The following is a 17,169-nucleotide window of genomic DNA, read 5'->3' as shown; positions in this document are numbered from 1 at the left end:
TTGCACAGAAAAATACTGAACTCTCATTCGGGAATTACATTAGTTTTAGGCTTGCATCTCCTAGGATAAAATATTAATAATGCCTCCGCCAGGTATGTGCCATTATTTTTATGCTCAACTGCATTATTTATATGTCAGTTGCACAAGTGAGCAAAACTAAAGAAAGCTGGATTTTTAAAGGATCATAGAATAGTTTGTGTTGGAAGGTCATCTACTTCCAACCCCCCCTGCAATAAGCAGGACATTTTCAACTAGATCAGGTTGCTCAGAGCCCCCTCCAACTTGACCTTGAATGTGTCCAGGGCTGGGGCAACCACAGCTTCTCTGTGCCTCACCACCCTCACAGTCAAGATTGTCTTTCTTATGTGTAATCTGAATCTAATCTCTTTCAATTTAAAACCATCACCTCACTACAGGCTTCACTAAAAACTGTCCCCATTTTTCTTATAAGGCTCTTTTAGGTCTCGAAAAGCTGCAATAACATCTCCCTGGAGCCTTCTCCAGGCTGAGCCATCCCAGCTCTCTCACCCTGTCTCCATAGCAGAGGGGCTCCAGCCTTCAGAGCATCTCTGTGGCCTCTCTGAACTGAACAGAAGCAACAGCTCCATGTCCTTCCTGTGCTGGGCCCCCAGGGCTGGAGGCAGCTCTGCAGGTGGGGTCTCACCTGAGCGGGGCAGAATTCCTCCCTCCCCTGCTGCCCACGCTGTGAGATCAGCCCAGGACACAGGTGGTTTCTGGGCTGCCAGTGCATATGGCCAGGGTACGTCCAGCCTCTCATCCAGCAGCACCCCCAAGTCCTTCTCAGCACAGCTGCTCCTGATCTGTTCATCCCCCAGCCTGGACTGGTCCCAACATGACCCCTGAGGGACCCTACTAGTCACTGATTTCCATCTGGACATTAGGCCATTGACCACAGAAGAGCAATCAGGTTGGTGATACATCACACACTATCTTTGAAGGTCCTTCAGCTGTTTGTTCTTTAGAACATGCTGCACAGTTCCTCCCTCGGCCACTCTGCCCAAAAGGCTCGGAGGACAGAGGTGTCTTATATCTGGCACATGAGCTTCGAGTGTCTTAAGAGAAGCTTTGAAAGAATTTTTAAACAAACACTTAAAGATCTACCTTTATACTTTGTGAAAGCAATTTAAAATCTATTGTGCACGAAGAAGGGTGTCAATATTTGTCTTTCAAGTTAGCAGGGACAGGGTACATCACCACTTAGTGCCACCTTTCCTACAAACCACACATGTAAAAACTCACATGCATTGCTCCTGTGTATGCTGTGTTACTTATTGATTGTCTGTGGGTGAAAAAAAAAGGAACAAAGCCCAGTCAGCAGGGCTGAAGTTTCTGATGTACTCACCTTCCCCGATAGACAAACTTCATGGGTTCCACTGCCAAGGCGGTGGCTACCACGTCATCTGCGTTGTGCCTGCGGCCACTGACCATCATCAGGCCATCCAACTTCCCTACCACAAACACCAAATAGTCCTGAAAAGAAGGCAGGATTAGAAACAGAGGGGAAAACCTCCTCACTCCTGGCAATACATGCCTGACTCAAGCCAACAATACCCTTGAGATCTATAGGAGGTCAGTGCCCCAACACGTACTTCTGCTGAGTTCAGGGGCACCACTTAAGAGTTGGGAGTCAGGACAAAGTAGGGCCCCCATGGCTTGTTCACACTTACAGGACCCACAAAGCCAAGCAATCCTGTTCTTGTGAAGGGCTGGTCTGAAACAGGCACGCCAGCTGCTGTCACTGGGATGGCCTGGAAGAACACAGAAGGATTCAGACACTCACTGGACTGATATGGACACTCATTATTGCCACAAAAGGAAAACATAAATTGGAGTACCACTGGAAGAAAAAATATGGGCAGAAAGACCAAAATGCCTTCAGGTAACTGCACATAAGACTTCTGTGTTAATTCAGAGCTAAGATGAATTAAATGCTCACACAGGCAAAACACTGGATTATGGAATATAGAAGCAGCTGATTGACTGCAGATGCTACTTGGTATTTTTGGTTATAAGAGACAGAATTTGTTGTTATGATTCTATGAATGAAGGAAAGTGTATCCAAGCCAAGGCTTTTTCTAATCAAAAAACCCCCAAAAGCAAAACAAAAAGCCACCAAAAAAGGACTTCTAAGGAACAAATAAGTCTATTTGCAAGAAGGAATACTAGAAATGTGACCATCGCACTTTACATTACAAGGAAGTTCAAACCTCAAATACATTCTTGGTGATTCCCAGGAGGCCGAAATACGCTATCCCCGTTGCTCCTGAATTCACACATATTTCTCCAACCTCATCAGCTTTACACAGATAAGGAGTCCCATCCACCTTCACAACACACACGCTGGCTGCAAGGAGGAAGAACACAGAATCCCAGTGTCAGTGTGCTCCAGCAGCTGACACACACAAGTGCTCTGCTGCTGATAGGTAAAAGATTTTAATATCAATTATCTATCAGCTACAGAAAAACACAGCATGTAAGAGAGCTCTCTGTAGGCTTTTGGATAGGCTGTGTAATGAGTTCTCCAAGATTAAGTTCACAAATGCAATGTTTCCTCTTACAGTGTTTCACAGCCTTCACATCAGCTGCAGCTGAATCCAAAGTACCACAGTGCAAGGGAGTTTGATTTAGCACTTAAGATTCAAGATTAAAAAAGAAATCAGTAAGTCTATGCAGGTCAATGCAAAATGAACAGAACGAAGCCAGCTCTGCTGCCAGCATGGACCAAGAACTGCTGGTAAAACAGATCTGTGGGAACATTTTCAAAGAGAAGTCTTCAGTTGTCAACATCTTAGGTCTGAACAGGAGAGATAATCATTCACTCTACCAGTATATCAATGCCTAAATTATCTTGGTTTCATAAAAATTACCTATCAGAACAATTAGCAGTTATTAGTAATTGTTTGGAATCATGCAATGACAACCTCGGGTGACCAAGTAAGGAGATGCTACTCAAATCCTGGTGCAGCTCCAAGTCCAAATCAGAACAACAGTTTCAGTTGCTGGATATTAGGTATACAAACTAGAAGGCTGGAATTAAATTCTACAGTATGAACGATCAGTCAGTCATGCAAAAACCCACATTTTGCAATTTAGGGGCTATAAAAAATGGGAAAAAAGGCTGTTTAAAACTTAGTGGTAAATTGAAACAGATGAAATAATTTATTACTCCAGGAAATAACTTGAGCTAGTATCAGAACTCTGTACGTAATACTTAAGCAATGATGCAGAGAGAAGTGCTAATAACAGGAGAAAGCACAACAATTTGTGGGCATACACAAATGTACAGCCCTCAGCACATTCACAAACATGGAAAAACCAGGGGATTAGCCTACAGTGCCCAAATGATGCTCCCTCCATGGAGCCCAAGGACAATCCTATCACTCTGATCAAGTAAAAAAAAAAATAAAAAAATACTTACCAGTAACCAATGTATGATACAGGTAGTCTACAGGTACATTCTAACAGCAGGCACAGTTCTGCCCTGCCAGGTTATACTGCAAGGTTGCCCTGATGCAGTACCTGTGGAGCCTGTACTCTCGCTTCTCCTCCTTTTCCTGCTTCGTGTGTGACATACAAGAGAGTGCATCTACCACCATTTCAGTCTCTCTCAACAGCATTGCATCTGAAAAAGAATTAGAGAGAAGGGAAAAGCAGATGGGATGGGAATGTACATGTGGACTGCATGTCACGAAGAACACAGATTCCTGGTAAGAAAGCTTTCTTTCTTCAAATGAGTCCACATGTACATTCTGGCAGATGGCAACTCTCAGCAGTTAAACCTGCCAAGGAGTATCCTGGCAGAGGATGAGAATCCTGCTGTGCAAAGGACCACACTGATGCCCTACCAAAGACTGGATTCAGCTTTGGATGTTTCAAGACTAGCACAGCAGGAATGCAAGAAGAATGCCAGGGGCCTGCACGGCAGAAGGCTGTGAACAAAGGTGCTGATGAGGGTCAGAAAGTGCTCTCTTGTTCCACTTCCAGTGTCTCACAGTGGATCCACATACAACAGCTACCCTGGCACTGCAGTCTCTAGTCAAAACTCTCATCTAGAAGCATGAAGCCTTAAGAAAAATACTAAAAGACCAGAATAAAATGCCTCTAGAATCATTGTGGAAGGTATTTGCAGAGTTTCCAGAGAACCCTAGTCTTTGAGAAAAACAGCACACAGGAATGTCAAATGCAAGGACCTGAATCTTTCCCTGCTCCTCTGGAAAGGAAAACAGGCATAAAGCTAGCCAACTTCCTAGCTAAGGATGAACATAAATCTAGACTTTAAAGGTGGTCACACAAGCATTCAAAGTACAACATCTAAATCGGAAGAAAACATCTCATCCCAAGTGTACACACTGGCACAGGTCTCAAGAGAAGTTGTTCTGCAGTGGTAGGCTGTTGTGCCATTGTGTGATGGACTGAAGCTAAGTGGAATTGATTACTATGATAAATTCTAAGGACTGAGTGGAAAAGAGAAATTCCAGAAAAAAGACTGAAAGCTTTCACCAAATTGTTCTGCAACAACTCCTTCCATAGATCAGCCACTGAGATGAAGGAACCAGATTCCTCTGCAGTGAAGATGCATTGTGGTAACTACCAGAACCTGTGCAAACGTCTTCTGAGACAAAAAGAGGAAACAATGACATCCAGGACATCCATGGTCTGGAGACAGTGTGAGCATCCCAACATTTAGGAAACTGGAACCATCCTCCCTGGCCTTCTAGGAAAGGTACTGAATACAGTCACAGTCCAGAATGTGACACTGCATATGCAAAAGTTCCTCTTGCAGAAACCCAAGATCTGGCAGCAACCCAAAGTTTTCTGCTTGAGTATAAGAAAGTAGCTGCTATAGCAGCACTATTTCTAGGAACCAGGCTTTGTATGAGCAGGGGCTATAGGGATATAGAACTTTTGGATTTGAGAGTGCTATTCTCCTGTCAAATTAAGAACATGAGAAGGATCCCTGTAAAAGAATGGAAATGATTAGTTGGGAAGTAGCAGGGAGACAAACTTAACTGAATACCCTGAGCAACCACATCCAGGTTCAAGCATAAGGTACAACACACTTCCAAGATGATAGATAACAGGGCAAGTTTATATGAAAACTGGAGGCACAAACCAGGCAGAATAGAAGAGGTTTGGCACTCTCCCTACCATCTTTACTAGTTCAATTTGAAAAAATGAACTGAAGATTGCCCTAAGCCAAACTTAGCAATGTCAGTCCCAGACAGAAACCACGCAAAATAGCCAAAGGGGGTCAACAGGTGAGGCAAAATGTCATCCCTCCAGGAGAAGACTGCAGTGGAATGCATTCTAGGTTTTCTCTTAAGAATTCTCATGCTATCTTTGATGGGAAGATTTCTCCATGGATGCCTGAACTTCCCTTGAGGGTCTTGTGATGGACAGTCATGGAAGATAATGAATGTGAAGGGCATGTGTCATCAAGAGTGGCCTATGGGTTAAACAGCAGTGACACAAGACATGACCCTGGTGGTGATGGGTCTGTTGAATAAGATGCCCCGAGCAGGTGGGCTCAGTGTCTCAAAACAAACAGAAAAAGAAAATGAGGGTGAAAGTGGACACTTTATCCATGATCTTTTAACCAGGTGGTTCCCAAATAAAGCATGCTTGGGATCTTCACAGGAAATGAGATCAAAACCATTTGGCTTGTCCATTTCCATGTGAAATCCAGGAATGTGAGCTCCTGCGTCACAAAGTACGTGAAAGACTAGGGCATGTAAGCACTTCCAGGTTCAGTGCGGATCAGAAGATGGAACAAAGTCTTCAGGGATGGTATCTGACTCAAATTAGGCCTTTGGTGAAAGCACAGCAATCTAAAGAAAAAACCCACAAAACCAAGAGGAGATTAAGAGCACGACTCGTCAGTCAGCAGAGGGGCAACGAGCAGGTGGTGGTATGTTCTCTCCTGTATGCCAAACACCAAGCCAGAATGGACAGGGCACATCCTCCGTGATGTGCATAAATCTTACCAGGCACAAGTATATCCACTGTTAGAATGTACATGCAGACTCATTTGAAAATAAGTAATTTATTTCCTTAGGTCATTAATTCCTTTTCATCTGGCACACACCTGCTAGCCTTCTGACTTTCTACTCTGGAAGATTATTTTAAGAGACAGTCACAGGGAACAGAGATATCCATTATCCTCTAGACTGAACTCTATTATGTATGTTCTGACTTAAGAAATGTACAGAGAAACTTTTGCTGGAATTTTTATCATGTGGACAAATTGAAGCACATCTGCCCCAGATTCTGACAGCCCAACACTAACTAGAGTTTCAAAGAAGTTAATTCATTAAGTTGCCCAAATTCTGCTTAACCTACAAGTAGTTTTGCCACTTGCTACTGTATTTTATAAGGGCAACAGCCATCAATTACAAGTCCTATCACCTTGAGGCACTTAATGATACACATTTAAGTGTTCTCCCCTCACAGTCAGACAAGTCACTCAATGCTTCTTACTCATGTAGAAAGTTATGGTAGTGTTGTCACTGGCTGTTAATGGCACCCTAATCCAGAAGGGTCCCTTAGATTTGCCAAACAATGCCTCAAGGGATTAGACAAAGGAGAAGGGTTTTGTCACAGATCCCCTCTCACTGCTCCATTAGGCATTTCACAAGGACAGGGGTTTGTGTTTCATTAACGCCTCATCCTGAGGTGAAATTACTTACCCACAAGCACACAGGGAGCTCTTCCAACATCCTAAGGCAGACTTTAACCTGCCACTGAGCAGATGCTCTATGGAATACTAACCAAGATGACTTACAACTCTAACAGTTGAATATGAAGAGTAGCTTAAGGTGCACCACAGCTGTAGGCTGCTTTGTGCCTTAGTGTAGTCAAGCACACTTGCCCAGACAGCAAGCCTAAAACAAAGCCAGGAGTATCTCCACGGGATAAACTAATTCAAAGAAAGATTTCAATCAATCTTGCATTTTGAATAAAAACTGGACCAACAATGAATTTAAACTCAGTCAGTACACCAAAGGATTCATGGCTACCTGAAGGGCAGGCAAACTCATTCCCTCCATGTCCCTGGAGTAACCCATAATCTAAGTAGAAGATGGGGAGCGCAGCTGAATTTCAGTGGGGTTTCGAGGGGACAGCAGTAGTGTGGACACTCAAACCAGACAGCAATAGCAGTCCATGCCACATGTATAGTAGTTGAAGCAGAAAAATCACCATTCTGTTGAGACACACATGCCAGCCACAGAATCAGGGAACTGATTACTCTAGGAAAGACCTTTAAGATCATCAAGTCCAACCGTGAAGGTGGAGTTACTGCCTTTCTTGGAATTTCATTATGGACTTCCAAAACAGCTTCAAATGGTCTTAACACAAAACAAAAACCTGAGAGAAGCCACAGAACTTCTCTGCTGACAACATATTCCTCCGTGTGTGCAGTCATCGGATACAACCTCCAGGGACAGTCACAGCTGAACGTCTTCTGGGCCTTTGCAGACAAGTTTGACACCCTGAATTTGAATGTTCAGGTGAACCAAATCAGAAGCCAGTAAGTCTGACTGGGTCACCATACCTTTTTTTTCCCTGCACTTATGGTTTCACACTGAGGCCACCCAAAAATACTCAGTCATTATATCTTCAATGGCTGTATTCCCATTGGTCTGCCTTGCCAACCTGACTTCAGAGGGGCTTCCTTCCCTTCGTTTTGGTACGAAAGGCAGAGCTTCTGCTCAGTCTTTTATTGGTAGCAGGAGGAAGCTCTAAATGTGAATTTAAGTTCAGTAAAAATAACTGAACCACCATCCTTAGAGGTTGCAAAGTGCTTCTGGGAATAATGAGGAAAATTGAACAAGACCAGTGCCACTTGCTACAATGATGGCTGAAATTTTCATCAGCAGTGGGAAGCTGTCTGCCTCCTCTTACTTGTATCAGGGGCCCTGGTGTACAGAGAAGAGACTGTTGCTGAAATGACACAAGCTGGCTCTCCGTCTTTACCCTGAGTATATGCTCTACAGAGAGGAGGGCTTTGGAACCACAGCTCAGCAAGGCATGAGGTTCATAAGGAGACCAAAAAAGCAAAGCCAAAGCTGCCAAGGGCATGACCAGAACCAATGAGGTTCTTTGGTAACTACATAGTAAATCTGAGGGGTGAGGAGAATTCAAAAAAATCCATATTTCATCCTCTCCAAGTACACCAGAGCAGGTCAGGACAAAAGACAGAGGTATCTTGAGGCAGACAGCACCACGGAATGTTACACTGTCAACCTAAAAGTTGGAGCAGACAGCACTACGTGTCCAGTCTTCCATCCCACTGGCCACAGCCTTTGGTCTGGTTTGGCACTTTTATTAATCTTCTTCAGAGTGCTCTCCTCTCCAAATGATGCATGACTTAGCAGCAGAGTCTCAAATGATAACAGCAGGGAAGAGACGAAGTCTCTTTGCTTCAATCCACTTAATGGGCTCAGGAACAAAACCCAGCTCTACCCAATTCAGGAAGCACTGTGTTGCAAACAGATGTCATTAGGAAACAGGTTAATCCAGGACTGAGCAGTTTGCTGGAAAACCCAGTCTGGCACTCTCAGGATGGTTGGTTTTAGAATGGATCTCTAGAGATCATCTGGTCCAATCCCTCAGCTCAAGCAGGGCTACCTAGAGCCAGCTGCCCGGGACCACGTTCAGATGGCTTTTCAGTACCTCCAAGGATGGGGACTCTACAAATGGGGAAACCCATTTTGGTACCAAGTCACCCTCACAGTGGAAAAGGTTCTTCCTTCTGTTCAGAGGGAAGCTCGTGTGTTCAGTTTGTGTCCCATGGCTCTTGTTCTGTCGCATGACACTGAAAAGAGCCTGACTCGGTCTCCTCTATAACTTCTTCTAAGGTAGACAATATCCACTGCTCTTCCCTCACCTACCAAACCAGTCACTTCATTGTAGAAGGCGACCAGGTTGGTCAAGCATGACTTCTCCTTGGTGAATCCATGCTGATCACCTTCACTGATCACCTTCTTGTCCTCCACGTGCATGAGAAAATGGTTTCCAGAACTGGTTGTTCCATCACTTCCACGGGGTGTGAGATGAGGTCCCTTTCAAATGAAACATTCTGTTCCCCTCCATTCCATTCCACAGACTATCAGGCCAGGATGAAAGCTGTCATTTCTTACTATGTTTTATGTTTTGTTATATTCTTCTGCATGTTATCTTCTGCATGGGTGTAGGTCAGTCAGCACCAATGCTAACAAGTGAGTAGCAAAACAACTCTGCAGATCAGCCAAAAGCATGTTCCCATACCAACACCTAGGGTCATTCAGATTTACTGTGGATTAATCTCTACTGAAAAAGTTGAATAATCCAGTTCAGACAGCACTTAATTGTCATGTGTTCAGGTAACGTGTCAAAACATAAGTCATACTACCTTGAAGGTATTTAACATTTTTATTTATTCCATTAGCACAAGTATAATAGTAAAGATAACTTATGTGGAATATGCTTAAACCTACATGAAATGCTTTCCTACCTCCAGGCATAATCTGACCAACATCCTGCACAGTTAAGACCGACAGCTTCTCCTCTGTATCCACTCGGATCACACCGAAACTCAGACAATTCATGGATAACACTGCTTTTCCTGGAGGGGGGCCACCCAGTTCAGGAGGTCTGGAAAACAGAAAGTCCAGTCAGATACGAATCAACAGACCAACGGTGATATGGTCACGAAAAATGTTGTACCAGTTTCTCAGGCTTGGTAAAGTAAAGAGAAATAATGGTTTCTCACTTTAAACAAACAAGAGTTCAAGACTGGTAATATATTGTAACTAGATGATAAAAGAGCTAGAACAAAACTCTCCAAAATCTCCAACTTCTTTGTTTCAAGTTTTCTCGAAACTTGATTTTCTAAAAAGGCACATTTTGATCAGAACCACTATCAAAAAATTCCAGCATATGCCATCCATACACCTATTAATAATCAAAGTATTTCCTTTTTTCAGAGCATCTCTTGCTATCTCCAGAAATCCAATGGTATTTTTCAGATCAGCTACAAATATTTTTTTTCTTTAGCCCCCTGTTTACAAGACATTGTATATAAGCAATTAATTGAAGATTCAGCATTTTCTTCCTCTCAAATAAGTAAGGTTTGTTTTGGGGGCATTTTAAAATGTCCTCCAGCAACATCAGTTGAGAGGATGAGACCTTGCTTTCCCAAACCATGACAAAAACACCTTATGTCTGACTACTCTTAGAAAATATTAAACTTTTTAAAGAAAACAAAAAGCCTTTCAGTGAAGGAGATACCTGTGAGTTTCATATTTCCTCTGCTGAGGTCTTTGGGCATCTTTATGCGGGTCATGGTCTTTTCTGACTACCACCTTAAACGTGAGATTCCCCATCCCTGGAAGTGCTCAAGACCAGGCTGGACAGGGCTTGGAGCAACTTCCTACCCAAGCTATTCTGTGATTACATGGCACAGCTCAACAGCCAAGAAAAGCTTCAGTTCACTTCTGAGAAAAGGGAATTACCTGCGAATAGCAACGGTTAGTGCCTCTGAAGAACTAGCACAAGGACAGATTACTTCTGGTCTCAAACCTCTGGACTGAAATACATTCAGGAATGCATCACAGGAAGATATGGACCCTAAAAAGAAGAATTACATGATTGGGAACATTTTGCTGTTGGCAGGAAAGCTTGAGCTGCAGGAATTCAAAGTCTCACACTCAGCTCAGATATACAAATATTGTCATTTTCGAGCACAAAACCAGTACACTTTCAAATTGTCTGAAAGACATTCCAGCCTATTATTAGATGGTAGATTTGGAAAAAGAACTCCCAGTGACTAACAACCAATTCACTGAATCAAATTCCCAACTGCATATTGCTTCTCTGGCAGCACTCACTAACACTTATCATCATGGAAAGTCCTTCAGGGATCAGAATACTTTGTCACTAAGGGTAACTGTATGTCAGCTTCTTATATAGCTCCTATTTGATTGTTTCTTGCAGAGGTCACAGCATCTAAAATCAAACATCAAATGCTTCTGACATGCCTTCACTTCACAACTCTACCTGGCCTTTAGCACTTGGCCCAAAATAGATTATATCTGTATCTACAGATCTTCTAGGTATCAGTTCATGTCAATTCATGTAAGAGTATAACACTAATGAAAACATGAAGTTCAAAAAATGAATTTACCCAGCTAAACATAGCCAAGAAGTGCAAACAGCAGTGGCATCACTGGCACACAAATAGTATTTTACTACAGAACAAACTGTTTAACTTCCCAAGCATCAGCTCTGACACAGGATCTTGGCAGGACTGACATTTAGGAAACACATCCATACTCACATGGATTGGCTCCATCTGCCACTATCAACATCCGTAACGAGCTCAGGCTGACATCTCTCTGATCCCTCTGAGCCAAAAGTGACCAGTGCATATCCCGGGATTTTACTACTGCTACACGGGCTGGAAATCAAAAATACAATTATGCTGCGTGTGCAGAACAGAATGAAGGTCAATTATAAAATCATGCAAGTATTCTTGTATATTTACAAGAATTTTTGAAAAAATACACATGTAGGAAACAAATACAAATGCCAAATATTCAACTACTGTGATGTGTATACTCAGTGTCTCCAAATGGACTTGATTATAGAATTTAAATGTTTGTTATAAATTCAAATACTGAGAAAGACAATTTCTTTAAAGGTCTCTCAGAAGAAGCCATCATCAGTGAAACTATCAGCACACAGAATACTGAAATGGAGTACTCAGTGACATACACAGGCGTTTTATACAAACAATTTCATTTGGTATTGAATAATCCAAAAAGGTGGGTGAAGTACAAATACTTTTAAGTTACCTTTGTATGAGCAGACTTTCTGTATCCAGGAAAGTGGATTAACCTTCATTAATGCATAGGGAATACTGATGACATGCATCCTGTTCATAACGCTCTGTGAAAAGATTAAAAGCTTTCAAGTGGCTCAAAAAATAGACAGCATGTACCAGTGCTTAAAAAAAACAAACATTATCACAGCTACAGCATAACTCTTACAGTTAAATGTTAGTGAAAACTACGTGTATACTCCATGAAAACATGAATTACACAAGGTACTGAAAAAGTAACACTTTATTCTGAAAAACATAAATATTGAAACAGAAATTGTTTGAGAGTTGATGAGCTTGTGGCCTCATTCTGACACCAGTGCACTACCCTTGCTGCAGTTTTTTTCATTCCTTCCAATACTCACTGTTAACACTCCATGCCAAAGGCCAGCCTCTCTTTTGAAATCCAAGACATTTGTTAGTGTTTCAGCTGAAAGCAAAGGAAAAAAAAAAATCAGATTTAAAAAGTGTATCTATAAGAATACTTAAGAATTCAAAATATTTTCTAAAGCAACTCTGAAAATTCCAGCTGCTAAGAAACCAAAGCTCTGTTGCTGTGTCTGTTTATCTGTAACAAGCAGGCTGCTTAAGCTCCAAGTGGCTTGTTTTACTCACAGCAATCATCTTTGAATTATGATTACAGACTTGATTATTACAAGGTATTTAAGACCTTGATTAATTATAACACCCCTGTGTGTGTAACATCTGCCAATGAACTACACAGACCAAAAATTTAGTTTTGAAGCACACTTCTTCAGCTGAACTGAAAAAGTTCATCATAATTTGAAAGAATTAAATCCAGTGAGAAATATTACCAGGGTTGTACTAAATTTTCTTTAATATTTTCTCTGAAAGAAATTAAAAAAAAAATAAGAATCAAAGATTTTAAATCAAAGATTCAACCTGATTTTCGAGGGATATCTTGTACTGATTAGGTGAAACTTGCTTATCACTGATGTAGGATGGATGCATGCAGGAAAGTTTTTGGTTAATGGCAGCACAGGTTAACTCCATGCAGATGGTTCATTGGGAAAATGACTGAAAACAAGCAGATCTCTCACTATATGCACATCCCTATGGAAGTGCTCTTTTGTGGGACATGATCAACTAAGAGGAAGATCTCTTGATTATCTCACAAGTGGCTTACTCTCTTTCACACATCACTCCCAGTATGAATGAGGAAACTTGTCTTTCCTTTTGCAGTTAAAGCCACTACAGTGTATCTGCAGTTCTTTGAAGACAATGAACATGGTATTGCAACATGAATTTTCTGCAGATTCAAAGCTGTTAGTGTAATTTTAAAGTTACACCTATCTAACTTACCTTCTGAATAACCACATGCCTGAGTCAGGGCATGACAGTGTGCCAGCATGGAAGCATGAGATACAGTAATGCCCACTGTGCTGCCCTCTTTACTTGTTTTGTACTGAGAAGAGAAAGGGTACACAAGCATTAGATTAACAACAAAATCAAGGAGATTTACAGTAGTGAATTGAAAGCACATTTTATTATAAAAACAAAGCAAGTTTTTTTAAAAAGTCAAAAAGCCATCACAAAAACACATTTATGTTCAGAGAATACACTAGTATCGTAGGAAATCTGCTTCTCTACCCCAATTAAACAACCTGTCCCAGGGATCTGAAAATGCTGATTAACCCCAGGCTTCAACTTGATTCCACACAGCCACTCAAACGACAGCTTGCCTGGCAGCCTTGAGGGAAACATTCTTGTTTCACAGTTAAAAATATTATAGTCATCTCTTTAACTGTATCAAGAGATTAAAGGAAACCAACATCACATAAACTACGAGAGTACCCATAAAAGTTAGGCATTTCCACTAAATCACCTCAATATAGGCAATCTCAGCGCTGGCATCCCGGACTTGGGGATGCCAGTCCTTGGTTGGTTTTGCCAGATGCTTCCCATCAATCACAAACCAAACGAGACGAGGCCAGCCTTCAAAGAAAAAGAAAAGTTACTGTCATCACAGTACCAAAAATCAGGGCTTTTCCCCCCAGTATTCAGAGATAACGACGGGAATGAAGCAAAGGCTGGAACAACCCCTGCCCAAGAGGAGCGAATGAAGGCAGTTCTTTATGTGTAAGCTAGAACCATGCATGCAAACCCCAGAGCTGCTGTTTGACAGCAACAACAAATATAGTCACCTTTTATCCCATAAAAAACAAAACCACACCTTTGAATGTCACCACTTCGCCAGTCTGAGCTTTAGGGAGGCCTTTCTGACAGGCATCAGTGGTTAAAGCCAGTGTTACTCCACAGCTACCCAAAAGAAACCCGATCTGCTGACTGCCAGCATCCTGCAGAGAAACCAAGTTACAGCAAAATTACAAATGACAAAGCTTTTGTACAGTTTACTGGAACTTCTACATGTTTAGAAAACATTAAGCCAGTTTTTATCACAGGAAAAAACAAATGTCTATGCCACGAGACCTTTAATGGAGGACAAATGACTGAGAAGGCTTAGTTTTGCTTAGTGCCAGTCAAGATTTGGCAGCAAATCTGGCAAGGAAAGCAGTGTCACAAGCAATGGTTATTCCTCCCTCTTCAACCCAACAGGGATGTTTACAAGTTCTCGTAAAACAGGAACCTGGTTTGAAGCTGTTTCTGAGTCCTGACACACTGAGGAGCAGAGCCTGTAGCTTTACCTCTTCCCTAATAATCTCAATGTGTGTGGGATTATACCTGTATTTCCAGTAACTATGGTGTCTCTGCCTGCCTCATTACTCAGCATGAGAGCTGAAAAAACAGCATTTCAGGGATACATTTTGAGAAATACTTCCGCATGTATTTTCAAAAATAATTAAACAAAATAATTTCTATGATTCTGTATCCCAAAATACTTAATACTATTATTAATAGTAGTATATGATTACTATTCTCCCTTTCCCTAAAGTAAATATTAAATATAATTCCAAGCATAGACTGTACACTGAGCAGTTCAGCTGATGCTTTCAAACATGCAGGCTCTGAGGGGTCCCAAAGGTCTGCAGGATTTAGACACCCTCCCCACACAAAGACTTCATTTATTTACCAAACCATAAAAATGCTGAATATATTTGCCTACCTTTCTTGTGAGAGGAACTTCTATTGGGACAGGAATAAGTTCTGCCAGGAGACATCCATAAAATGCCACCATAAACATAACTGGATCACTGTTAGGAAATACGAGAGCTACCTACAAAAAACCACATTAAAATAAGATCATGTGTGTTTTTTCATCAGAGAGGGGGGACTGCTTTTAAATTTGTGGAACAAAATCTTCACAGTAGTATACAGGTTCATCTATAATTAAGAACAGAAATACTAAATATGGGGACAATGTATTATTACAAGTCACAGTAATGATTATTTCACAATATATTATTGCAATATATTATTACAAGGCTTTCTTCAGCTAAAGCTGTTCCTCACTATTTCATCCATAGGGACCACTTCCAAAAGCAGCCTACCCGGTCTCCAGGCTTCAGCAGGGGTTCATTCTTAGTGGTTAGCTTGTTTAGCAGTGTATAGGCTAACTTCAAGCTTCGACTCCACAGCTTGCCTAAAGAAAAAGAAATTAAGAAATAGAAACTAAAATTTTAACATTCAATTGGCAAGTCTCAGTGCCTTACATATGCTCTAACCATGATGGCTGTATCAGAACAGTTGGCAGAGAGATAAGTACAATTTAGAGGTTGGCTGCTTTTCAGTTTACCTTTTCCTTTTTTTTTTTAGTGTAAAACTAAACATGATATTCTAAACAACTCTCAAAGCTCCACTGTACAGCAATTAAACTAATGCAGCTGCTGAGCTGTATTTCCTGCATCCTTCATCTGTGAGAATGCAAACAACAAAGTTTAACATTCTAACATACTATACAATGAAATGATGCAGGGAGTGAGCTGTCCTTCAGGACAAAAAAAAATCTTCCCAAAAAAATGCAAGTTACTATAATACTTCTAAGTTTATTGATACAGGCAAGTTCCACTTCCCTCCATAACATTCTGAATATGCTCCTGAAGTACGAGTCTTCTCTATAAGGATGTGCAAGAAGATGCTAAAACAGAATGTCTCTTCTAGGATTCTGAAGAGTGCAATATTAGTCATCTGTTTCTTCCTCCCAGTTTACACCAGTGTTCTGGTTTTAGTGTTCTTTTACCAACCCCCCCCCAAATTCTTTTGAGATTTAAAAACAGCCACTTGGAAAGAATCAATACCATAAACTTTTTCCCTGCCTTGACTTTTTTAAAAGCATTTTTCGCATACAGTGAATTAACAATTTGCATTCCAATAGCAACCTCAAACCTCCTCTGTCATGAGCATGGGCAGTCCCTCTGAGGTAAAGCAAACTGTTATTCCACCAGGAACCCCTAACTCCTCCTCACAGTCAGTGCCAACACGTACCATAGGTAAGGGTATAAATGGCTTTCCCAGTGGTGTCCAACGCTGTCAGACATGGGGCTTTGGGCTGGGTGGTTCCCCAGCGCTGCAGGGCAGCCAGAAGGGAGGGTGGCCAGTTGGTCACAACCCCTAAGGGTTCCCCTTTAAGTACATTCATTTGATTTCCTTCAGGCTTTGGTTGATTTGGGTCAGGCTGTTGCACTAAAACAGAGCACAGTAAATGGCAAATGTCAATCCTTACAGAACGTGCAAGTTACACTTCACAGACTGTTCCACGAACCATTCTTCCTCTTCCTCACAGTTATCATTACTTCTCTGCTTTATGACAATGCTATGCTAATCATCTGCTGGCTTCCCAAAAAAATAATGACCATCACTTCAGAGTTCTGATTCCACATTATAAAAGGACCAGAATTTGAATGTCCACTTCTCTCTGCTTTGGAAAGCTGCTATTTTCTGCTGCTTGGTCTCCAATCTATTTCAATGAAAGCCTCCACCGAGTCAAGGTGGGTTATCAGAGATAATGGCTCCAGCAACGTCTGGGGATTGATTTTTGTTGCACTCAATTCTCAACAGGTGATGCAAAATGCCACTATGCTTCTGTAACAATATATTTGTAAATAAAGGCCTTTTGTTAAAATCCTGCTCCAAGCTGCTCCAGAAAGTAAAGTATCTTGATCTTAGTTAGCAAACCAAAGTCCTAGTTGGAGTTAGCTAACCCTCAATCTAGGCAGTAAGTAAAATCAATGGTTCCAAGTGATGCTCTGCACAATTACATGCACCTCAATGGAAGTCCACCCAACCCTGTCTGAAGAAACTTCAGCAGAAGACTAGAATCACAATAATCTCATATCTGAAAACAACCAGTAGTAGAGGGAATCTAGTGG

At 41.6% G+C, this 17,169-nt stretch overlaps 1 protein-coding gene across 6 annotated transcripts in view; it reads right to left on the bottom strand.

The window, feature by feature from the left end:
• The window catches only part of DIP2A (disco interacting protein 2 homolog A), an 82,596-nt gene that overhangs the window by 16,755 nt on the left and 48,672 nt on the right, over positions 1–17,169 (bottom strand). For 5 of the 6 annotated variants that reach the window (XR_010431786.1, XR_010431787.1, XM_064660134.1 and 2 more), the window contains 14 exons: positions 16,286–16,483; positions 15,352–15,443; positions 14,967–15,077; positions 14,076–14,199; positions 13,728–13,837; positions 13,205–13,307; positions 12,247–12,311; positions 11,856–11,949; positions 11,339–11,458; positions 10,515–10,629; positions 9,515–9,654; positions 2,229–2,365; positions 1,689–1,769; positions 1,364–1,491 (listed from right to left, as the gene is read on the bottom strand). Coding sequence is in view for 4 of the 6 variants with exons in the window: in XM_064660134.1 (XP_064516204.1) it covers positions 1,364–1,491; positions 1,689–1,769; positions 2,229–2,365; positions 9,515–9,654; positions 10,515–10,629; positions 11,339–11,458; positions 11,856–11,949; positions 12,247–12,311; positions 13,205–13,307; positions 13,728–13,837; positions 14,076–14,199; positions 14,967–15,077; positions 15,352–15,443; positions 16,286–16,483 (1,618 nt within the window). In the remaining 2 variants the exon portion in view is untranslated. Of the gene's footprint in view, positions 1–1,359; positions 1,492–1,688; positions 1,770–2,228; positions 2,366–9,514; positions 9,655–10,514; positions 10,630–11,338; positions 11,459–11,855; positions 11,950–12,246; positions 12,312–13,204; positions 13,308–13,727; positions 13,838–14,075; positions 14,200–14,966; positions 15,078–15,351; positions 15,444–16,285; positions 16,484–17,169 lie in introns of those variants that run through there. The other variant, XM_064660137.1, reaches the window with a different exon arrangement.

Source organism: Pseudopipra pipra, chromosome 7 (assembly GCF_036250125.1).
Source record: "Pseudopipra pipra isolate bDixPip1 chromosome 7, bDixPip1.hap1, whole genome shotgun sequence".
In the NCBI taxonomy this organism is placed as follows: Eukaryota; Metazoa; Chordata; class Aves; order Passeriformes; family Pipridae; genus Pseudopipra; species Pseudopipra pipra.
Note: the sequence above shows the minus strand (reverse complement) of the source record. Positions and strands in the feature narration are given on the sequence as shown.